This window comes from Vulpes vulpes, chromosome 1, assembly GCF_048418805.1.
Source record: "Vulpes vulpes isolate BD-2025 chromosome 1, VulVul3, whole genome shotgun sequence".
NCBI classification, from domain to species: Eukaryota; Metazoa; Chordata; class Mammalia; order Carnivora; family Canidae; genus Vulpes; species Vulpes vulpes.
Window position 1 is genome coordinate 62764897 of NC_132780.1, and position 25317 is coordinate 62790213.

General features: G+C 37.5%; 1 protein-coding gene across 17 annotated transcripts in view; it reads left to right on the forward strand.

Annotated features, from left to right (window-relative positions):
- The window catches only part of FAM184A (family with sequence similarity 184 member A), a 107041-nt gene that overhangs the window by 28042 nt on the left and 53682 nt on the right, over positions 1-25317 (forward strand). For 12 of the 17 annotated variants that reach the window (XR_012002857.1, XR_012002861.1, XR_012002856.1 and 9 more), the window contains exons 2-6: positions 14465-15319; positions 15993-16128; positions 17533-17714; positions 20069-20266; positions 23690-23812. Coding sequence is in view for 14 of the 17 variants with exons in the window: in XM_026002408.2 (XP_025858193.1) it covers positions 14465-15319; positions 15993-16128; positions 17533-17714; positions 20069-20266; positions 23690-23812 (1494 nt within the window). In the remaining 3 variants the exon portion in view is untranslated. Of the gene's footprint in view, positions 1-1739; positions 1905-9233; positions 9416-12740; positions 12835-14464; positions 15320-15992; positions 16129-17532; positions 17715-20068; positions 20267-23689; positions 23813-25317 lie in introns of those variants that run through there. The other 5 variants (XM_072765281.1, XM_072765284.1, XM_072765302.1 and 2 more) reach the window with 4 other exon arrangements.

The following is a 25317-nucleotide window of genomic DNA, read 5'->3' on the forward strand; positions in this document are numbered from 1 at the left end:
CTTGGCGCTCACCACAAGTATAGTTACCACCTGTTACCATACAATAGTTTTGTAATATTACTGACTATATGTCCTAGGCTGTACTTTACAAATCCATGGCTTATTTTATAACTAAGTTTGTACCTCTTAATCCCCTTTATTTTGCCTATCCACCTAACACTCTACCCTCTGGCAGCCACCAACTTGTTCTCTGTATTAAAAGTCTGGTGGTGTTTTGTGTGTGTTTTTTTTTTTTTTTTTTTTTAAGATTTTACTGATTTATTTTAGAGAGCGAGCATGAGAGCACATGTGTGGATGGGGGGAGGGGGAGAATCTCAAGCCGACCTCACACTCAGCACAGAGCCCAGTGTAGGGCTCAATCTCACAATCCTATGATCATGACCTGATCCGAAATCAAGGGTCAGATACTCCTCTGACTGAGCCACCCAGGCACCCCAAGAGTCTGTTTTTTTTGTGTTTGTTCATTCATTCATTTGTTTATTTTTTTAATATTAATTTTTATTAATAAGATTTTATTTTTTAAGTAATCTTACACCCAACTTGTGACTTGAATCCACAATCCCGACATGATGAGTCACATGCTTTACCAATTGAACCAGCCGGATGCCCCCATTTGTTTTGTTTTTTATTTATTTTTTAAAGATTTTCTTTATTTGACAGAGAGAGAAGGAGAGCAGCAGAGGGAGAGGGAGAAGTAAGCTCTCTGTTGAGCAGGGAGCCTGACGCAGGGCTCAATCCCAGGACCCTGGGATCATGACCTGAGCCAAAGGCAGACGCTTAATGGACTGTCACCCAGGTGCCCCTGTTTTGTTTTTTAGATTGCACATTCACTTAAATGAGTGAAATCATACAGTATTTGTCTTTTTCTGTCAGATAACACTCACTAGGTCCATTTATGCTACAAATGGCAAGATCTCCTTTGTTTTTATGGCTGAGTAGTATTCCATTGTATGTATATATCACATCTTGTTTATCCATTCATCTATCATGGATGCTCGGGTTGCTTCTATATGTTGGCTATTGTAAATAATGTTGCAGTAAACGTAGGAGGAGTACATATATCTTTTTGAATTCATATTTTTGTGTTCTTCAGGTAAATACTCTTTTAATTCCAGTAGTGGAAATAAAAGATCATATGATATTTATATTTTAAAGATTTTTAAAATTTAAATTCAATTTAGTTAACATATAGTGTATTATTAGTTTCAGAAGTAGAATTTAGTGATTCATCACTTGCATATAACAACATTCTGTTCATCCTAACAAGTGCCCTCCTTAAATGCCCATTATCCGGTCACCCCATTTCCCGCCCCCCCCATCCACCTCCCTCTATTTTTAATTTTTTGGGGGAACCTCTGTACTGTTTTCCACAGTGGCTGCACCAATTTACATTCCCACCAAGAGTGCACAAAGATTCCTTCTTCTCCGCATCCTCATCAACACTTATTTCTTGTCTTTTTAATACTAGTCATTCTGACTGGTATAAGGTGATATCTCATTGTGGTTTTTAATTGCATATCCCTGATGATTAGTGATGTTGTGGATCTTTTCCTGTGTCTGTTGGCCATCTGTATGGCTTATTTGGAGAAATATCTATTCAGGTCCTCTGCTTATTTTTTAATTGGATTATTTTCTTTTTTGTTGTTTGTTGTTGTTTTTTGTTGTTTTATAGACCTGAAATGTCAATTCGGGTCCTTTGCTTATTTTTTAATTGGATTGTTTCTTTAATTTTTTTAAAGATTTTATTTATTTATTTGAGAGACCGCAAGAACCAGAGAGATGAGAGGGAGAAGCCGACTCACTGCTCAACAGAGAGCCCCATGCAGGGCTTGATCATCACCTGACATCGTGACCTGAGCCAAAGGCAGAAGACACTTAACTGATTGAGCTACCCAGGCACCCCTGTATGGGTTCTTTATATATTTTGGTTATTAACCCCTTATTAGATATGTCATTTGCAAATATCATCTCCCAGTCATGGATTGCCTTTTTTCTTTTTGTTAGTGGTTTCCTTTGCTGTGCAAAAGTTGTTAATTTTGGTGTAATCCGAATAGGTTTTTTTTTGCTTTTGTTTCCCTTGCCTAAGGAGACATATCTATAAATACCTTTCTAAAGTTGATGTCCAAGAAATTATTTCCTGTTTTCTTTTAGGAGTGTCATGGTTTCAGTGTTACATTTAGGCCTTTAATCCATTTTGAGGTTTTTTTTTAAAGTAAATGATTGAGTAAATGGTGTAAGAAAGTGGTCTAGTTTCATTCTTTTACATATGGCTGTCCAGTTTTCCCAGCACCATTTATTGAAGAGATTGTCTTTTCCATATTGTATATTTTTGACCCCTTTGTCCTATACTAGTTGACAATATAGGTATGGGTTTATTCCTGGGCTGTCTATCCTGTTGCATTATTCTGTGTGTCTGTTTTTGTGCCAGTACCATACTGGTTTCATTATTGTAGCAGTGAGTGTATCATGAAATCTGGGATTTTGATACCTCTGACTTTGTTCTTCATTCTCAAGTTTGCCCTGGCTATATGGGATTTTTTTTATTGTTCTATGCAAATTTAGTATTATTTGTTCTGATTCTATGAAATACTTTTGGTATTTTGATAGGGGTTGCACTGGATCTGTGGATTGCTTTGGGTACCATGGACATTTTAATGATATTCATCCGGTCTGTGAGCATAGTCTACCTTCCCATTTGTTCGCATTATCTTCATTTTCATTTATCAGTGTCTTACAATTTTCAGAGTATAGGTCATTTACCTCCTTAGTTAAATTTACTCCTAGCTATTTTATTCTTGTTGGTACAGTTGTAAATGAAGTTCTTAATTTCTCTTTCAGTTACTTCATTATTAGTATGTAGAAATGCAACAGATTTCTGTGTATTAATTTTGTAGCCTACAACTTTACTGAATGCATATATTAGTCCTAGTAGGTTTCTGGTGGAGCTTCTAGGGCTTTGTATATATGGTACCATGTCATCTGCAAAGAGTGACAGTTTTATTTCTTCCTTATCAATCTGGAGCCTTTTACTTCTTTTTCTCATCTGATTGCTGTGACTAGGACTTTCTAGTACTATGTTAAATAAAAGCGGTAAGAGTGGACATCCTTATCTTGTTACTGACCTTGGAAAAAAGTTCTCAGTTTTCAGTGGTATATAATTTTTTTAGCGTGTTATTGAATTTGGTTTACTAATATTTTCTTGAGGATATTTGCACCTGTGTTCATCAGAGATACTAGGCTGTAGTTCTCTTCTTTTGTAGTGTCTGTATCTGGTGATGCTATCAGAATAATGCGATCTTGGGATAAATTTGGACCTTCTCTGTTCTCCATTTTTTGGAATAGTTTGAGAAGAATAGGTATTAACTCTTCTGTAAATGTTTGGCAGAATTTACCTATGAAGCCATCTGGTCCTGGACTTTTGTATGTTGGAAATTTTTTAGTTACTAAGTCTGTTGCGTTACTAGTAATTGGTATGTTCAGATTTTCTATTTTTTCCTGGTTCAATTTTGGAAGATTGTATGTTTCTAGGTATTTATCCATTTTTTCTAGATTGTCCAGTTTATTGGCACATACTTTTTTATAACATTCCTTTACAATCCTTTGTATTTCTGTGGTGTCCGTTTCCTCTGCTGTATCTGATTCATTTATCTTTTTTTCTTAATGAGGCTGGCCATAATTTTATCAGTTTTGTTGATCATTTTGAAGAACTGACTTGGTTTCATTGATCTTTTCAATTGATTTTTTTAGTCTCTATTTCATTTATTTCTGCTCTAATCTTTATTATTTCCTTCCTTCTACTAACTCTGGGCTTTGTCCTTTTTTCTAGCTACTTCAGGATTAAGGTTAGGCTATTTATTTGAGATTTGTTTCTTGAGGTAGGCCTGTAATTTTATAAACCTTCCTCTTAGAACTGCTTTTTGCTGCATCCCAAAGATTTTGGACTGTTGTGCTTTCATTTTCATGTGTTTCCATTATTTTTTGGTCTCCTCTTTGATTTGTTGGTTGACCCATTGGCTGTTTAGTAGCATGTTGTTTAGCCTTCATATGTTTATGTTCTTTCCAGTTTCTTCTTTTTTGTAATTGATTTCTAGTTTCATATCTTTGTGGTTGGAAAAGATGCTTGATACGATTTCAGTCTTCTTAGATTTATTGCAGCTTGTTTTGTTGCCTAACATGTGATCTATCCTGGAGAATATTCCATGCACACTTAAAAAGAATGTATTCTGCTCTTTGGGGATAGAAAGTTCTGTATGTATCTGTTAGGCACATCTGGTGTAATGTGTCATTCAAAGACACTGCTTCCTTATTGATTTTCTGTCTAGGTGATCTATCCATTGATGTAAATGGACCATCCCTACTATTATTTTATTGCTGTCAATTTCTCCTTGTATGTCTGTTATTAATTGCTTTGTATTTAAGTGTTCCTGTCTTCGGTCCATAGACATTTACAGTTGTCATATTCTCTTGTTGGATTGATCCCTTTATCATTATGTAGTGCCTCTCTTTGTCTCTTGCTTACCGTCTTTGTCTTAAAGTCTATTTTGTCTTATATAAGTATTGCCCCCCTGATTTTTGTGTTTGTGTGTGTGTGGTTTTGTTGTTATTGTTGTTTTGCTTCCATTTGCATGGTATATGTTTTTCCATCCCCTCACTTGTAGTCTGTTTCTTTAGGTCTGAAGTAAGTCTTTTGTAGGCAGCATATAGATGGGTCATTTTTGTTTTCTTTTTCTCTTTTTTTAATCCATCAGTCACCCTGTGTTTTGGATTGGAGCATTTCATCTATGTACATTTAATCTTGCTGAGTGGAGTATTCTTGGTTGCAGGTTTTTTCCTTTCAGTACTTGAATATGCTGTTCTTTTCTGGCCTGCAAAGTTTCTGCTGAAAAATAAACTAATAGCCTTAAGGGGTTTCTCTTATATGTAATTGTTTTCTTTTGTTGTTTTAAAATCCCTCTTTATTGTTACCATTTGCCAGTGTAATTATTATAGGTCTTTTTAAGATTTTATTTATTTATTCATGAGACACACACACACACACACACAGAGGCAGAGACACGGCAGAGGGAGAAGCAGGCTTGGGACTCCAGGATTACACCCTGGGCCGAAGGCATGTGCCAAACCTCTGAGCCACCCAGGCGTCCCATATTATAGGTCTTTGAGTCGACCTCTTTGGGTTCATCTTGTTAGAGGCTGTCTGTACTTCCTGGACTGGAAGGATATCTATTTCCTTTCCCAGATAGGGAAATTTTCAGCTATTGTTTCTTCAGGTAAGTTTTTTTTTGCCCTCTTCTTTCTCTCTTCACCTTTTGGGATCCCTGTAAAGTGAATGTTATTATGCTTGATACTGTCACTGAGTTGCTTTAACCTGTTTTTACTCTGTATTATTCTTTTTTGTTTTTGCCGTTCAGCTTTGTTGGTTCCCATACCCTGTCTTCCAGAGTGTGGATCTGTTCTTGTGCTTCCTCTAATCTGCTGTTGATTTCCTACAGTGTATTTTTTTTAGTTACTGAATTCTTCCTCTCTGACTGGTTATTTTTTTGTATTTTCTGTCTCTGTGGAAATTCTCACGGAGACCCTCTACTCTTTTCTCAAGTCCACTGAGTATCTTTTATGACCACTACTTTGAGTTATTTATCAGGAATATTGCTTTATCTCCATTTCACTTAGCTCTTTTACTGTGATTTTTGTCTCATTCTTTTATTTGGGAAGTATTCCTCTTCTCATTTTGTCTAACTTTCTGTTTGTTTCTGTCTATAAAGGTGGTTAGCTATTTCTTCTGGTCTTGAAAGTAGTGGCTTTGTGTAAAAGAGGTCTTGTGGTATCCTGTAAGGCCATACCCCCTGGTCACCAGAACCAGGTGTTCCACTGAGTATCTCCTGTGTGGGCTGTGTGCCCCCTACTGTTGTGACTGAGCCATGTTTGCCTACTACCCAAGTGGGTGCACTGACCTGCTTTTCCTACTGTGGGCATACTGGGCAGGATTTGGCCCCTGCACAGTTGGAAGGTGGCCTCTCTGAGGTTGCCTAGAGCTCATTGGTGGGAAAGGTGGCTATTTATTTATTTAAAGGAGTCAGGCTATTTATCTACGCTTGGCCTCTATGCCATAACTACAGGCATATATAATAACTGGGCTTCTTCCCTGTGTGGCCAGTTGAGAGGCTCAGCTGCTGGAGCTGCGGACATTCTGGTGTGTGGGGCTCCATCTCCCCCCACTCCTTGAGTAGGAGTCACTTTGGAGTGGCACATGTCCCTGCTGGGGCTGCTTGTGGGGAATAATGGTGCAGAAGCTGCTTTGGAGGATTCCTGCTGAGGTGGATTCACAGGGAATGCAGTGCTAGCAACATAGATGGAGAGTGTTAGCTCTGGGTCCTGCAAGTGTCCAACTATCTTTGCTGGGCGAGGGGAAGAGAAATGGTGCCTGTCAGCACTATTATTCCTGGAGAAATCTGAACATCCCTGCCCCTCCAATGCACGTTCTGAGATTAGTAAATAAATCTTCATGAATACCAGAGGTGCTGTATCTTTGGTCGAGTTAGTTATTATGCCGGCTCCTTAAGGGTAAGGACTCAGTTTCCTATTGCCCTTCAGCTCTCCTGGAGTTAAACCTGCTGATTTTTAAAAAAATTTATTTATTTGAGAGAGAGAGAGTGAACAGGAGGGTGAGGGAGAGAGAATTTGCAGCAGACTCCAGGCTAAGCACAAAGCCTGATGTGGGGCTTGATCCCACAACCAAGAGATCATGATCTAAGTCAAAACCAAGAGTTAGCACTCAACTGACTGAACTACCCGGGCACTCTTACCCCACTAAATTTCAAAACTCCCAAAGCTGAGGCTCAGTTTTCAAAGCCAGGTGTTATGGGGACTCCTATTCCTACTGCGTGTCCCTAATGCCTAGAGTGCCTAGGATGGGGTCTGATCCTCTTGTTTCTTTGTGCTTGTGGTTGCCCCTCCTGTTTGTAGTTAGTTTCACAAAGGCGTTTGCTTCCCAACAATGTCTTTGCCCCTCCTACCCTTTTCCATGTGCCCTCTCTGTACGATTAGTTGTGGAAGGTCTGTTCTATCAGTCTTCAGGTCATTTTCAAAGTTAGTTGCATATATGCAGTTGTTACATCAGAGTGTCCATGGGAGGAGGTGAGCTCAAGATCCTGAGAAAAAGTTTTAAAAACATTTTATTAACATGCCCTTATATAGTAAGTATTCTAACAATATACCAGCTCCAAAAGGTGAGCCATTTCATAGGAACATTAGATTCCCTAAGGAGGGACGCCTGGGTATCTCAGTGGTTGAGCGTCTGCCCTCAGTTCAGGGCATGATCCTGGGATTAAGTCCTGCATCAGGCTTCCCCCAGGGATACTGCTTCTCCCTCTGCCTATGTCTCTGCCTCTCTCTGTCTCTCATGAATAAACAAATAAATACAATCCTTAAAAAAAAGATTCCCTAAGTAAGCTACCTACAACTCATCAGATTTGATGATTTGTGGAAATTTTATTTAGAAGGCTGGTTTTGAATATAAATTGTGGTATAGAGCAATAGTCTGTGTTACCATTCCAGAACAGATAGAATGGAACCTACATGGCAGAGTTCAGTGACCCACTATTTTTGAGAAGTTTGAGAGTTTCTTTTCAGTATTCTTTAACTTTGGTGCCTTAAGGCCCAAAGTAACTTTTTGGTGGGTAACTCAACTGGAAGAACTGAGTGTTTCATAATAAAAACAGAATAATAAAAACATATTCTTCCTTTGTTTAAAATGCATAGGATCTTTAAAAAAAAAAAAAAAAAAAACGAATCTGAGATTGCTCCTGTATTACTTTTTAAGTTCCTTTGTGCCTCATATAGTGCTCCCGTACTTGAGGTGAATCCTCCATTCCCCCCTCATCCTCCTCCTTCTCCACCCACCCCACCCCCCATTGGTATGTCTTCTATCTCTGACATTGATAAGAAAGGGAAAGTGAACACGTTTCCAGTATTTTAAAATGAAAACTAAAGATTGAGACTGGCAGGAAAACAACTGGAAGAGCAGTGATGAGAAGGGTCTGCTCATGGTGCTGTGTGTCTTAGTCTGTCTTCAGTGAGACATACTGGGAAGGCTGGGCCTGGCCCAGCTAACATCAGTAGCATTGTTTATGGCCAACGGAGGGAAGGTGCTGATGGCTCCTATGCTCTATGAAGATGATTTCATCTCCCTGTTACGGAGAAGTATGAAGCCATCTGATAGGAGTTGTCCATCTTCTCTCTCTGCCTAAAATCTCAGTCTTCAGCCTTGCTCTCTTGGGAGGACTTTTTCCTACTCTCAGCCAACACTAGTCTTTCCACCTGTGCCAGGGAAGCCTGACCTGAGACTTTCTCCATGACTTTGATTCCACAGTTGACCCTTCCTGGTTCACATTTTCAATCCCTCTTTTTTTTTTTTTTTTTTTTAAAAAAAAAAAAAAAAGCACTCCCTGTGGACTCTGCTGCCTCCTTAAGCCATCATCCTAGCTGTCCCTAGTTGTTTCTCTTACCCACAGTTTCTTGGTGTTTTTCTCTACCAATGGACTACCTCCATTCACTTACCACCCACCCACCCACCCACTTTTGCCACTTGTCTTCCAGCTCATCCTTCACCACTCTACCAAACCTCTCTCACAAACCTACTTCTGAGATTTCGATTCTGAATGCAGGGGCTTTGAGTCTTCGTTTTTCTTGATTTTTGTGCAGCCTTCAACACGATCTGCTGTCCGTCCCTCACATCTTAGATCTTGGTCCTCTGCCTATAGTCTGCTCTGATTCATCTCTCCAGGATGTTGCCTCTGTGTGTAGGGTCTTCATCCTCTGCCGCCCCTGAACCCTCCCAGGCATGGTCCTCAGTCCTTTTCACTCTTAGTAGATTCTCTCCTCTGAATCCCATCGACCCAACAGTTCTAAGTACGTCTGCAGTGTGAGGCATATCTACCTTTTCTGCTCTGGAACCCATTTTTCCCCTCATAGATTCCTGTGCTTATCCATCTCTGTGCCTTCTGTTCTGATTGAGCATTTGGCTCAGGATTCTCTCTATATAGTTTTCCCCCTTAACATTTTGACTAAATGAAGAGATTCTGGTTTAGATAAAGTAATAAGCCTTTCATTCAGAATAAGGGGAAACCTACCTTACCACTGTCACTCTCACCCCTTGCAAAGATTAATTTTGTATTTCTTCTCCTTTGTATAACTTATTGAAATTTTATTTTGACTAATGGAGTAAATATTTCTTTAAGGTTGGTCTCTTCACCAAGCTGCATGAGAACAAATACCATGTATATGCATCCAGGTCACAGTTGTGTTTACTGTGCCAATTATAGATTTTGGCACATAGCAGGTGCCATATATTTTTGCTGAAGGGAAGAATAAATGAATTGACCACCAAAGATTTGCCAGTAAGCTATCAAACTTTAACAAGGTAATTGGATTTTTTATTTTTTCTTAAAATACATCTTTTCTTTCTTTTCATAAGTAAAATGAAATGAACTTTTTATAAGTTCTTTTTCATAAGTAAAATGATGAATATTCAGTATTCTTTAAACAATTTATGATTTTTATAAATGTTTTATTTCAGCAATTTTTAAGGAAATTTTCAGGGTATCTGTTGGTATTTAATGAATGTTCCTTTAATTTTCTTTCCATTTTGATATATTTTACTAAAATTAAAGTATTTTAAGTATTCTTATTTTAGCATTATGTTAATCTTTTAAAAGTGTTTAATGTTTTTTGACTGTAATAGTGATATACATTCATTATTGAAGGTTTAGAAATGCTGAATTTCCCCAGTTAAAATTTGGTTTATTTCTTTACATACCTTTAATATGTATCCACACACATATACACACTCACATTTTTTCCTCTAGAAGATTGGATCTTATTGATACAGCATTGTGTATTTGTCATCTCTTATAGGCTTTTTCTTATATTATGAAACACTCTCCTAAGTGAGATGTGCATTTTAATGGCTTCATGATATTACATTATATGAATTTACCACTATTTCTTCAATGATTCCCTTACTTTAACAGTGTTAAAACAGTTGGTATAATATGCAGTAATTTATCTTAACATATTTTAAGTTAATACATGCATACTTTTCAATGAAAGTTTTTTATTACTAGTGAGTTAGATTTTAGTGGGAACATATTTATATATTGCCAATGTATTAGTTCAGTCTGCCATGACAAAGTACCATAGACCTTCCTACTGTATCTTCACATGGCTAAAAGAGAGGAAGCAGGCTCTCTGGTGTCTCTTTCAAAGGCACTAATCCCATTGTAAGGGCACCACCCTCATCTTGTCTAACCTTAATTATGTCCCAAAGACCCCATCTCCAAATACCATCTGGCTATGGCTTCAGTTAGATGAATTTTGTAGGGGGAGAGAGAGGGCCACAATTCAGTCCATAGCAGCCAACAAGGAGAACTATTTCAGAAACTATTTGTTCCCTAAGTAGCATTTTAAAAACTAGGACCTAGAATTGTTCTCATTTTATCCATGGATAAGATTATCTGAAAATATTCATATAAAAAGTAAAAATCGCTAACAGTTCCTTATTCATCATGGAATTTATAGTTAAATTATGCATTATTGGCATAAAATGGAACTGTGAAATTACATGAAATTGCTGAAATGATTGTACTGTCCCATTCTCTGAATGTTCATAGTTCTAGAAAAACTGTAAATGGCTCTTAATGTCTTTTAAAATAGTTTATGAAAAGAGACATAAGAGAGTTCCCTTTTCCTGTGTGGAAAATAATAGCCAATTTTATGGGTGATTATGATCACTTACTGAATTTTCTTTTAAAATTAGCCTCATTCTCTCCATAAGTGATAGAACTAATAAAAAACCTTACCATCTTATAGTACTTTATATTTTTTGGAAAATCTTTGTATGACATCACTTTTTAAATGTCTGTCTTTGGCCTAGGTCATGATCCCAGGGGTTCTCTGTTCAGCAGGTTGTGTGCTTTTCCCTCTCCCTCTGCAGCCCTCCTCTTGCTTGTGTGTGGTGTCTTTCTCTCTCATAAGTAAATAAAATCTTTTTAAAAGTGTCAATGATAGATTGATCTTATAAACAACAATGTGACTAGGATAGAACAAATATGATCTCTATTTAATAGAGAAACTTGAAGCTTGGAGAAATTATCTTACCTAGGATCAAAAATCTGATTTGGATCAGTTCTGTTACTTCAAGTCATATCTTCTGTGTGTTCAAAGAATGTAGATTTCTTCGGTCTGAGAAATAGTAATTAATCAGCGAAAGATACTTTAGAATAATTACCTTTGTAACTATTATGTAGAAAAGTTATGTAGAAAAGTGAACAGTTGGAGGATACCACATCATGTTAATGTCAACTCGAAAATTAATATATAACATTCTCATATAAAAATATCATAAAAAATAAAAATGATATCATTAAGTAGTGATATATTTTAAATGATTATTTAAAAGCACTATTAATTTGTTATGCTTGGCATCCTTTTATCTTCCTTTTTTCAAGTTTTTATTTTTATTTTTATTTTTATTTATTCATGAGGGACATGGGGGTGGGGGGGGAGGTGGGGGGGGGTGGGCAGAGACACAGGCAGAGGGAGAAGTAGGCTCCATGCAGGGAGCCTGACGTGGGACTCGATCCTGGGTCTCCAGAATCAGGCCCTGGGCTGAAGGCAGCACTAAACTGCTGAGCCACCTGGGCTGCCCTTTTTTTTTCAAGTTTTTAGAAACTTTATTTTAACATGGTTGTCCTGGAAGATACTATTATATGGCCAGTATGATATTGTGTTTCTATTATATAATACAGTTTCAGAATAAAATAATTGGTTTTCTCAACGTGTAAGTTGTTGTGGTTGAAACCCTGGACTATTTGAGACTAAACAAAGCTACTACAAATTCAGATATTTTTAATTTTTGGCTGCCAATTTTGGCTGATAAGATGATTTGACATGTGTCTATCAGAAGAGAAGTTAGTAGTAAGGTCTCTTTCACAACTACTCAACTTTGCTGTTACAGTGGGAAAGCAGCTATAGACTATCCATATGCAAAAGGGCATAGCTGTGCTCCAATAAAACTATTTACAAAGATAAACAGCAGCCAAATTGGGCCTGCAGGCCCATTTGCTGACCCCTGGAATAGAATATTAAGTGAAATAGAGCTCCTTACTATAATATTTCCCTATTATTTGTCAGATGTTTTATTTACTTAATTCTATTCTTTTTAACAAAGCTTTCATTCCTACCTCTGTCCCCTTTATTTTCGCCTTTTTATCCACACTTTTATATGCTACTGTACTTTTATATTGTCAGCTACTTTTCTAGGCTCTCTAACATCCTCACACAGCTTTCCAACGTTGTTTTCAAGACCCCTAAATTTAATCAGTTGAATATTTACTGAGCTTCAGAAATGAGTGGTGGTAAGGAAATGGAGATACTGGTTATAAAGAAAAGACAGACTCCCATGGATTTGAGTAGTCTTGGAAGACTTATTAAAGGATGCCAGACTTGAGCTGACCCTTCAAAGACTGCAGGGAAATTATTAGAAAAAAGAGAAGAGTATTTCAGTGAATTATTGACAGGGGGACGTTCCCATCATCCATACTGTTTCATCACGAGTTATATGGAATCCCACCACAAAGAGGTCCTTTTCAAGATCATTTCCTGGGATAAAATGATGAAAAGTGTGACTTGGTTTTCTCTAGGGATTCCCTCTCTTTATATTATCTCTTTTCCTTCCACGTGCTTAGTAAAATAGGTAAGGGATGCACACAGACTACCCTGGGAAGGTCTGAGACTCTGGCCTACGCCACTCTAGCAAATGGACTTCTCTTCAGCTGGTTGGTGTGTTTTTCCTTCGTGCCTCTTTTACCTTTTCCTGGGCATCAACCTGATAGGCTGGTATGACCCTGGGGGATGGTTGTAGGAGACCACTAACTTTCTTGTGTTATAAGCTACCTTTAAGCATAAATGTGTAAATGAAAGGAGTCTTCCATGGGGATCTTTACTAGCTCATTAAGGGTATAGCCTGGTTTTTGGAATTAGAGTTATTAAAAAGAAAAGCTATAAATAAGCATTTATTTCCTTCTATTGCATATATTTTCCTTTTGAAGTAGCTAGCAGGAAAAGTAGCTGGAAAGATAAATGGGATCTTGCCATTTCTCAACCCTTTTGCCTTTGGGGTGATTACATCTCACAAAATAGAGCAGACCAAAAAAACAAAACAAAACAAAAAAACAAAATAGAGCAGACCACATGAGTTTATGGATAGAGGATTGATTCTGGAAGACAGGGCCCTGTGTGGATGGAGGGAAGCCTCTGCAGTGGGGGTAAACCCCCAGTGTGTCCTCCTTGAGCAAGTACAGCAACGCCAGCTGGGCCACCGCTTAGATTTAGCAATAGGATCTGGCCTTACCAGGGTATGTGAAGAGCCAGGTGGTCTGTTTCCATTGCCTCAGGCTGCATAAAACAAGTTCTCTATAAAAATGGCAACATTTTTGCCTCTTAATTGCAGTTTCTGGCTTTTGGTGCTGAAATTAATTTCTAAAGCCAGATTAAGATCACATTAAAATGAGCAAAGCTTCTGGATTGTTGGATTGTATAGTGTTCATTTCTTTTTACTTCAGAATAAAGTGTGTGCATCCCCAAGCTTTAAGTAGTAGTCGTGGAAATTCTACTATTTGACCACAGTGGTGTGATGGAGGGTATCAAAGAGCATGCAAGAATGGGAGCATTACTATAAGGGGACTATGTTGTCATTTGCAATTAAGGTTGGGGAAAGCTTAATGGAATCATTAAAATCCAAGGAATAAAATGAAAATAAAGACTACTGGCTCTAGGGACCTGGCTTGCCTGGAGACAGGAAAAATTAGTAAAACTATAGTTAGTTAAAACTATAGTGTTTAGCAGAAAGATGTACAAATTGGATATTGTAAGGAGACCACTACTAGGAACTTTGAGAGAAGAGGATCAGCTTTAGGAACAGACAGGGGAAATAGAAAAGGAAATTTTTAGATTTAGAATATACCAGACATTAAACAGATAAAAGAGACCTTTAGGAAGACTTAGCGCCTAGAGCTTCCACTTATGCAAAACCTCTCTTCCCCTGGGACACTTGTGTAGGGCAGATATTTACTCTGAAGCTTTTCTCTTGATTCTCACCTCCAAGCTAGACTGGATCATATGGAAAACTCCTTTCTTTTATGTCACATGGCCTCCTTTGTCTCTTGACTCCTCAGTGTTTCATTTGTAGTCAAGTCTTCAGATGCAACTTTTAAGGTTGTGCTCAGGTAGAACTAGCCAAGTAAATCAATCTATGAATCCAAAAGATTAATGAAGCTTCAGTATTTAGTCCTTAACCATTGCCAATATTAGGCATGTTGAACAATATCATCTTTTCAAATGAAAGAATTAACTTCCAGTATGAAAAGAACATGGTTTGCTGAATTGTTCTCCCTTTTTCAAAATCATGCAGGTAATATATGCTTTAAACACTAAAAATGATGAGCATGAATCTGCAATTCAAGCCCTCAAAGATGCTCATGAGGAAGAAATCCAACAGATTCTTGCAGAAACAAGAGAAAAAATACTGCAATATAAAAGCAAAGTAACAGAGGAGTTAGACCTTAAGAGAAAGATTCAGGTTTTAGAAGCATCATTAGAAGATCACATAAAAATGAAGCAGCAGGCTTTGACAGAATTTGAAGCTTATAAGCAGAGAGTTGAGGACATGCAACTTTGTGCAGAAGCCCAGCATGTCCAACGCATAGTAACCATGTCTAGAGAGGTTGAAGAAATTAGAAGGAAATTTGAGGAAAGATTACGGAGTTTTGGACAACTCCAGGTACAGTTTGAAAAAGACAAACGTTTGGCATTGGAAGATTTGCGAACTGCTCACAGACGGGAGATCCAAGAGCTGTTGAAGTCACAGCAGGGTCACAGTGCCTCAGTCAGTAAAGGGCAGGAGAAAGCGGAGGAGCTGCACAGGGTGGAGGTGGAGTCCTTAAACAAAACACTGGAAGAACTCAGACTTGAACGGAAAAAGCTAATTGAGGATTATGAAGGCAAGTTGAATAAAGCTCAGTCCTTTTATGAGCATGAGCTTGATACTTTGAAAAGGTCACAGCTTTTTACAGCGGAAAGCCTACAGGCTAGCAAAGAAAAGGAAGCTGATCTTAGAAAAGAATTTCAGGGACAAGAAGCAATTTTACGAAAAACCATAGGAAAACTAAAGACAGAGTTACAGATGGTACAGGATGAAGCTGGAAGTCTTCGTGACAAATGCCAAAAGCTTCAGATAGCACTTGTTACAGCAGAGAACAGTGTTCAGGTAAGTAAAGAATATCACATTCAGCATACAGATTTTTCCCCCCAATTTTGGCTTTCTCTTTACAATTAGACTACTTTAACTTTTTTTTTTTCCATTTTGCTTTCTTCTACTTTTCCTTTGTGAGAAAATCAACAAAGGTAATTTTTACTGCTCTAGTTATTATTTTCCTATTAGAACTTCGGATATTAAAGACTCCTAGAGATAACTTAAAATCTTAATGATTATGAAAGGATTTTATGAAATAACATGTTAATATTTTTCACAAGTGGCTTGGGAGAGCTAAAATATTGGGCTTTCTCCTTTGCCTTCATTAATAAGATCTGCTCAATGAACAAAAAATTGTTTTATAAACCTGAATTAAGTAGGCATATAGCACATGTTTGAAAAAAAAAAGCCAGGAAGTCCCTACAAATTCTGTTTTATTGGCAGAGAAAATTTCACAGCTGTTTTTAATATCTGAGTAGCTTAGAGCAGAATTGCCTTTCATGATTGGGTCATATGACTTATGAAGATTAGTTATAAGTGTTATCAAAACAGACTTAAAAGTAGGTATTACTAAGTTTGAATTGAAAAAGAGAAAGTTGATGCTTGTAATTTGAGTTTAGTAGCATCATTAGCTAGTTAGCTTAGCACCATTCTTGCATATTAATAATGGCTATTTGATCATTCTTAGGTTCTTCAAAAACAGCTTGATGATGCCAAGGAGGGAGAGATGGCCTTGCTAAGCAAGCACAAAGAAGTGGAAAGTGAGCTAGCAGCAGCCAGAGAACGTTTACAACAACAGGCTTCAGACCTTGTCCTCAAAGCTAGTATGTGTGACCACAGTTCTTGGTATATTCCTCAGCTGAAACCAACACTAAAACTTAATTCAAGATAAAATTTGCCTTTTCTTCTCATCCTTTAAAATTATTTAGACTCTAAACATGTTAAAGGACTCTAATTTCTTCTTAATCATAAGATTAGTAAATGATAACTTGTTTTTAGAACATGTATTTATAGAAAAATTAAGAGTTAGCAGGTATTTTAGCATCAGTAAATCATTCACTAAAAGAACAATGAAGCATTCTTTCTAAGAGGTTTTTTGTTCATTAAAAACATGTTTTTAAAAGATAAAAAAGATAAAAAAGCCGCGTTTTTTAAAGTATTTAGTGGAACTATATGTGGATTAGAGTGCCTCATTTCATCGGGTTTAATAGGGATCATTTTACATGATAAAGCTGAGTTGTCCATCCTATGGCTAATATGCTCATTTCATAGCCCTTTACTAGAGGAGGTAGTGATCCATGCATTATGCCCAAGTGTTTGTTGTGCCAGGTAAAGCCAGTTGAACTAGTTCTCTGAGGATGTCATCTGATTTGATTGGCTCATCAGCGAATCCCAGATGACCTTTCCCCCAAGTAGGAGTTTTTCAACTGTATAGTGTGTACGAAAATCATCCCAAAGGATGTGTGCAACCACAGACGCTGGGATCCAGCTTCAAGAGCTTCTGATAAGTAGGTCTGGGATGATCTTCATTGCCAGCTAGAGTTCCAGGTCTGCTGGTCCAGAGCGCATTGAGAACCACTGCCCTAACACATGCTTTCTGAGACCCTTTTTCTCATACTCATATTTTATCTCTTAGTCTCTCTCATCCTCTTTTCCCCTTTTTTTGTTGTCCTTTATTTTTTCTTTGATAACCTCTCTGTCCTTATCTATCTTTAGTTCTTTATCATGCCTCTTGTCACAAATTCAGTTTCAACCAAATTGCTGTCTGCCATTTATACTGCCTGCATACAAATTTCTTTTTCTTTTATGAGAATTTGAAAAAAGAAGAGATTAGAAAAGAAGAGATTACTCATTTTTGGTGCCATGGTATTAGTCAGTACATCCTCTCTTAACTTTTACTCCCAAAGCTTTTATATATATCCCTGAGGAGTTGCTTCTACTTCAACTTGTTTAGTTGGCAATATTTAAAAAAAACAAAAACAAAAACAAAAAAGGGGTCCTGGGTATGGGGAGCAACATCAGCAATGTGAAAATGGACTCCTTTCTAGTTTGAACTGTGCTACTTGGATAAGTAGCATTTCTGTTTTATACAGTGAAGAAATCAAAGTACTGTTTGTACATGCAGACTATTTCACTCAGGTTATAAGTACAATTGTGTCATTAAATATAAACTTTTATAACACAATGCAACAGATTTTAAAATGAAGATTTTTCTTTTGGGGGCATAGGTCATATTGGAATGCTTCAAGCAACTCAGATGACCCAGGAGGTTACAATTAAGGATTTAGAATCAGAAAAATCAAGGGCCAATGAGAGATTATCTCAGCTTGAAGCAGAAAGAGCTTTTTTGCAAAGCAAAACTCAGAGTCTCGATGAAGAGCAGAAGCAGCAGATTTTGGAACTGGAGAAGGTAAAAAGCAGTGGAGTACTTCTCCCCTTTCCCCCACAAAGAAGAGAAAAGAAAAAACGTTCAGCTTTAATCTTTTTCAAATTTGATGTGAAGTGTTTACTTCTACTTCACAGTAACAGTCCATCTCTTAATTCGTTTTTATTTTTATTTTGAGGAAAACTGGTATACACCTGGACTAACATACACCTTATATGTATGTTCAGAATATTACTGATAATTTTAAAATGTAAAAACTTAAGACATTTCAGCCTATTTCAACCAGGAACTGAATAAACTCTTATTTCCATGAAATGTTATATTTGTGGTTAATTGTATATGTTTTTGTATTGATGAAATATGTTGTTGCATATACACCTAGGAAATGTCTATAAAACTAAAAAGAATGACAAGCATTATGCTCTGAAAATTTATAAACCAACATATTGACTTTCTAGATTAAACAAATAAGACACATCATTTGTAGAGTAATTGCTAAATACTTCTGGCAATTTTTCAGATATTTACAATACCAAGTGGGGGTTTGGGGCCTTTCTTTTTCTTCCCTCAGCAACCAGGCATATTACAACCTTGCCCTTTGCTCACCTCCCATTCACTCCTTACCCAAGTGTCATGTGGTTTGTCTTACAACACTCCATGGAATCTGTGTTTGTGCCAGCCTCCAGTGACATCCAGGCTGCTGGACTTGGTGAATCTTGTCCAACTGTGGTACTCACTCCTCTCTGGTTTACAGCATCTGTGTTTTAGTGTTTCACATTCTTGCACATGTTCCTCCTATCTCCCCAGCCTTGAAGTCTTGCTTGTGAACTTCCCTCCTCCATCTGTTCCCTTACCATTGATGCTCCCCTGCATTTTCACCTCATTTTACATGTTCATCCGTTCTGGTAGCATAAAATTTATTCAGTGATCACTCCCAAATCTGTTGGTGTAGGGCCAATCTTTTCCCTAAACTTGAGACCTGTGTCTCCCACTCCCACAAGATACTGTGGTTTCTCACAAACGTTTCAAATCGCTTAGAACTTTCTCCCCTCAGAGTACTGTATTTTTTTTAACTCCTTTTTTCAACCATTAGCACTGTAGTCTGTCTAGTTTGGCAAATCAGTCATTATTGATTACTGTTTCCTTGACCCTTTTATCTGTCACCAAGTCGTATTGGTTTTCTACTCCCTTAATATGTATTTTATTCCATCACCTTCCTTCATACCCTTTGTCAGATTCTAGGTTTAGGTTTAGACCATGGTGGCCTGGATTTCAGTTAAAACTTCATAACCACTCTCCCTGCCTCTATCAACTTACTAGTCTATTGCCAACCTGATTGTTTTAAAAATATATCAGTTATGTCAATTACAGTGATTTCTCATTGTCATAATGAAATCCAGAGTCCTTAGTATAAAAGACCCTTTCTCCCTTTGACTCCTACCTCCTGCTGAGCCTCATTCCTCACCACTGCCAGCCTCCTGTCTTGTGTTCTGTCCATACTGCTTAGGGGCTGGTCTTCCTATCCTACCTGAACTTCTCCACCTGGGAGACCATCACTCAGCTTTCAGAATGCTGGAAGGGCTTGTGAATTCAGGCTCTTGACATCAGATCTAGGTTTAAATTTTTCTCATCTCTCATTTCCTGATGGGCTTGTGAGAATTAAATGAGAGAATGCATCAGCAGCAGCTCAGATGTTTTCTCTTCTGGAAAGCTTTCCCTGATGTATGGGTGTTTGTGTGGGAGTCTCTCTCTCTCTCTCTCTCTCTCTCTCTCTCTCTCACACACACACACACACACACACACACACACACACACCCTTTCCTACCCCATCCAAGTTCTGTCTCACACAAACACATACACATGCATGTACTTCCTTTCCCGCCTGTTCTAGGCTAGGCTCCTTTACTGTATACTCTTACAGCACAAGATGTACACTCCTTTCATAGAATTTACAAAATTATACTGCTGCTGTCTTTTGCCTTTTCTCCATCATTACACTGTGACTGCTTAAAAGGCCTATAATTGACACTCAGTAAAATTGTATTGAATAATATCATCCAAGTGGGTAAATTGGCAAGCCATTTTGTGTACAGCTTTGACATACAGGGAGCCTTTCTCTTAAGCTCACAGATGTGCTAACTTGCACTTGGCTCTAACCTAATAATAGTCTATTTTATCTCTTGTGTTAAAGTTATTCATTTTACCTGTGCTACCCTGTCATTTTCTGAGAACACCAATGATGTAATCTCATGTCCAAAGTCTAAATCCCATAGTGCTCAATTCATTCAAGTTCATGTATTTATTTAGTATTCAGAATACTAATAGAAGTAATGAAGAAAGCAGGTGCAATTTTTGATCTTTGTTTGCTTTGATTTTAGAAAGTAAATGAAGCAAAGAAAACTCAGCAAGAATATTATGAGATGGAGCTAAAAAACCTGCAGAATAGATTGGAAGGGGAGGTAGCTCAATTAAATGAGGCTCATTCTAAGACTTTGGAAGAATTAGCTTGGAAGCACCATATGGCAATTGAGGCTGTCCACAGTAATGCAGTTAGGGATAAGAAAAAACTACAAGTGGTGAGTACAAATTCAACATAGCCTTGCTTTGTTAAAGTAGAAGGGTTTCTGTAATGATCTGGTGTGACTCATTGTGGAGTAAATGAGTTGCTTCACTCTGATGGCTGCTCTCTTATAATCACTCTGTAAATCATTATTCAAAGAGTAACATACTTAAAAATTCTTGACATGGGATGTAGTTTCTTAAATTGATACGAAGCATTCCTACTTTGTATAAGCCGTAGTAGAAGCACTCCCTTGATCTTGAGCTGTCTCTTCATGAGACAGCATCTTAGGTGTGCTCCTCAGGAAGTCTTAACTAGTTGCCGCACTTACTCTCCTGTAGATGTTTCCTTCCTATTACACAGTTGAAAGAGCAAGGTGTCTGATGGATACAGGCCTTACACTGAGCTCTTTGCTTACTAGCTCCCTAATCTTGGGCCTCAAAAGCCACGCCCCAGGCTCCTCATCTGACAAACCAAAAAAATAATCCATTTTGTAATGTTCTTGTAAGGGTTAAGTGAGATAAAATGTTGAGAACTCAGAAATGTCCTAGCGTAGAGTAATAAATAAATGTTAATTATTAGTATTTCTTACTGTGTGCCAGGCACTGTTTTCCATCTGTTTTATTTAATCCTCACAACACTCGCATAGGTTTAATTGCTATACCCATTTTCCTAAAGAGGAAATGGAGGACAGAGTAGTTAAACACTTGCTCAGACACATGCAGTTAGTAAGAATCAGCCAGGTCTTACACTCAGGTCTCGGATACCATACCAAACCCTAAGACATTTAACCACCACATATAGGCATGTATTCATGATGGTTGTTATATGTTTTATGTAATAGCATTTTATAGTTTACTAAGCTTTCTTATGTTTTCCTTATTACTTAAGACTTAGAGATTAATGTCATTTTTATTACACAGAATAGGTTTAGTAAACCTAAATGATGTATTCAGTACCACTAACCTAGTAAATACGAGAGGTTGGATATGAATTGAGACCTTTACCTATATGTCTCTTCCTTTTGTGATACAACTAGTTGGAAAAATATTCAACACCTGAACTTAATTAAAAATTCAAATAAAACTTCCTGTTAGATGTTAGAGTGTGATTTCTAACTAAACTTACTATTATATGTTTATGTAGCTGGAGACAAAACTTAATGACTTGTTATTTCTCAAAATTGTGGTTGTTGTTTTCTCTGTGCCAGCTCACTATTCCAGAACAAATTTGTCCAGCTTTAATTACATGGTGCATGTGCATGCTTACTGACTATATGTATGTGCTCAGAGGTTTATAGTGAAGGATTTAGTGGTAACTGCGGCTTAGCTCTTCCATGGCTATTTTTTTTTAAATATATATTTTTTATTTTTATTTTTTTTTATGATAGTCACAGAGAGAGAGAGAGAGGCAGAGACATAGGGAGAAGTAGGCTCCATGCACCGGGAGCCTGATGTGGGATTCGATCCTGGGTCTCCAGGATCGCGCCCTGGGCCAAAGGCAGGCGCCAAACCGCTGCGCCACCCAGGGATCCCATCCATAGCTATTTTTTGTTATTATTTCTACATCCCTCATTCACCTTACCTTTTCCTCTATTTTTGTAGTATTTAACTTGCAGGTGTTCTGCCTTTTGTCTCTCTTTATTCCTCTTTAAGTGCTAAGTACTAGAATCAAGGCATCTTTCATCAATATCATTTTTGCCTCATTACTTCTCTCCTAATTATCCCCTTGCCCATTAAATTTCAATTTCTGAGCCACCTAAAAAATCTGCTTTATGCTACTTATATTTCTTGCAATCTTTCTTTAAAATGTTGCTGTAAAGCAGATGACTTGAATTTCCTGTGTATTTCCTTTGACTATTTCATAGTCAAAACTCAATGATAGCTTTACCTATATCTTTATCTTTTCTCAAAATAACTTATCACTTGCTGCTTCATTCCTCTCTTGCCTAGCTAGCTCATGTCTGAGCCTGAGCTTCCTTTTAGAATAGTCTCTCTCCAATATCAGGTTATCTTTTAAAGAACATTTACCAAAAAGTGACTTCTCCATTCCTTATTATTTAGTTATTAAAAAGGATTATATCTTCTTTCATAACTCTAGTTTACCTTCCCCATTTGAAAGTGAATATATAGAGAATCCATGCAGAAAGAGTTAACATAGCACACCTGAAGCTACTGTCCTTAGAAAGGCAGGGTACAAGGGTGGCCCTTACTAGTATTTGGGAACTTGCATTTTGGAAAAGTTTCCACCATTCCCTGATAAGAATGACTCATGTACCTAAAGGGTTTATGCAAATAACATGGTTTATGGTGAACATCTGCTTTCCTTCTTGAAGTCTAGAAGTTTGGCACATGCTAGTCAGGGGGTACCTATGTCTTTAGCCCCCAATGAAAACCTGGGCACTGAGTCACTCACAGCATTTCACATCATTGTCACAACTTTGTGGAGAGTCCTGTGAGACAGGACTCTTAGAAACTTGTGCCTAGTTTCCCATATGCTTTTTCCCTCTGCTGATTGTGCTTAGTATCCTTCGGCTGCATAATAAATTACAGCTGTGAGTACGACTAGCAGAGTCCTGTGAGTTGTCCCAGCAAATCATCAAACCTGGACTTTGCCTTGGGAGCTGCACAGAACCCTGTTTGTTACTCTTCTCACCTTATGCTATAGAAATGCTGAACTACTTATAACATACCAGGTTCATTTGCACCTCCATGGTTTTTGCACAGGTTTCTTCTGCTTCACGTGTTCTATTTCGCTCTTGCTTCTTCACCTTTTCTTACTGACTCCTTCAGGCTGTACTTAGGAATTGCGTTCTCTGTGCAGGTTTTCTTACCAAGCTAGAACTTGTCAGTTCTCCATCCATATAACCCTATAGTCCCTATGGTCATTTAACTTTCATCACATATTCAGCTTATTAAGGGCAGGCGCCATGTCTTACTTCTGTGTATCAAAGTATTAAGTAGGATGCCAAATAGTGGGTGTTCTTTAGTAAGTATCAATTTTATTGGTATTGCTTCTTTAGGTGCCTTAATTTTGTACTTGGTAATTCTTGACTGTGTTCCAGTATTCCAGAACTGCTACTGGATTTTGTTTTTTATGTAAAAATAAAAGAATTCTACATTCAAGAGATATTTAGAATTTTTTCTTTATCTCCTCAAATTATCACTTACATCATACATATCTGTTGACTCAGCTTGATCTAGACCAAATATTCTTATCATTTAAAATAATTATTTAGTCACATCAAAGTGATTTAGAATGATAGAGCCTAAGCCCTTAGGATTAATGAGACTAATAACTCCCAATATTATTAATTAAGGATAAGGCTAATTTGAAAAGCAAAGTGTCAAAATATAAAACAGAATGGCCTTTTTCTTGGAGTTTTGAAGTATACAGTTAATTGCAATTTTGTTAATTTTTAAAAATGTATTTTCCTTAGGAATTGGAGGAACAGTATAAAAAAGAGAAACTGAACCTGGAAGAGGATAAAAGTCAACTTCAACAGGAACTGGAAAACCTGAAGGAAGAGCTGGAAGACAAACTAAATACAGCCAATCAAGAGGCAAGAATTCTTTAGGCTTATCACCTGTGTTAAATCTTATCAGTAACATCTAATTTGGTAACATCGTATATGTAGGTGAGCCTCACTGATGGTAAAATATCTAGAGTAAAAATAATCAAACGCTTTCACAGATGTGGAGTTTTCCTAATACATTGGTTATATCTCACCAGGTAAAAACTTACTACCCAAAACATCAGACCGAGGTGCCTTTGTGGGGAAAGCAAAAAAAGGATAATGTCACCATATAAGAAAGAAAACAAGAGATTTATTTACCTTTTGTAAAACACTGACTTAGAATTCTCTATACTGTATTTCCATTTTAAGAAGAGAGATTTTATAAGTTCTAGAGAGAGACATCTAAGATAATTTTTAAATGCTGTAAGAAAGTAGTATTGTTTAGCCTAGCAAAGACTAACCATAGAGTATAATAATAAAATGTTACAAATCAAGAAGTTGTGAATAAAATAAATGTAAAGACAATTTATTTTTTTATTTTTTATTTTTTTAAAGATTTTATTTATTCATGAGAGAGAGACACAGGCAGAGGGAGAAGCAGGCTCCATGCAGGGAGCCCGATGTGGGACTTGATCCTGGGTCTCCAGGATCAGGCCCTGGGCTAAAGGTCAGCGCTAAACCGCTGAGCCACCCGGGCTGCCTCTGGAAAGACAATTTAAAAACTATAATATCATTTGTTCTGTTCCTTTCTCTATTGCCCAGGTTTACCTATGCCTTAGAAGAGCCTCCCTGTTCTTATCCTCCCATTCCAGTTGATCATCTCGACCATGTTGTATTGTATGTATTGTAGAGTGCTCTTCCGGAAACAAGTCCATGTCTTGACATTTCTCATCTTGAGGGCTGTTCCTGCCTCACTCACTAGCACCATCTCTCCCGAAAGTCTTTAAGTCCTACTTTCTTATCACTCTGCTCTGCTCACAGAGACCACATCAAAACGGGAGTGCCCCTGGGTGTGCTAATAGTTTCTTCTCAATGTTCTTTCATTACCTTTACACATTTATCCAGAGGAGGCACCAGTAAACCATGTTTGGGAATAATAGAATTAAGATTGTTGCAGCTTTTCCCTGCTTATCTGTAAGTAGAGCATCCCGTGAAACCTTTCGATAAGCTGAAATGGTGTGAAGCAAATAAGTAGTTACTGTTAACTTATACAGAAAAAAAACGTTTGAGCATTCCAGGACCCCAAAACCAACCTCTCTTAGGCTTTTCTGATACCTTAGGCCCCATTTTGCTAACAGATGCACAGATGCTCACAGACGCTGTGAAAAACTATGGTGGCATGATGCTGAGATACTGAGTGTGGTTCCCAGGGCAGAACCTTGGCAGGACCACTTGCACTGCCTGGGATACGCACTGCCTATATAAAGGCTTGCTGCAAAGCAAATGCTGAACGCTAATTTACTCTTTGCCCTTTTTTTTTGTAAAAGTGAAAATCTCTCCAGATTACTTTTAGTTAGCAAAAACAGGTACTACTGTAGGTCTTCTATGAA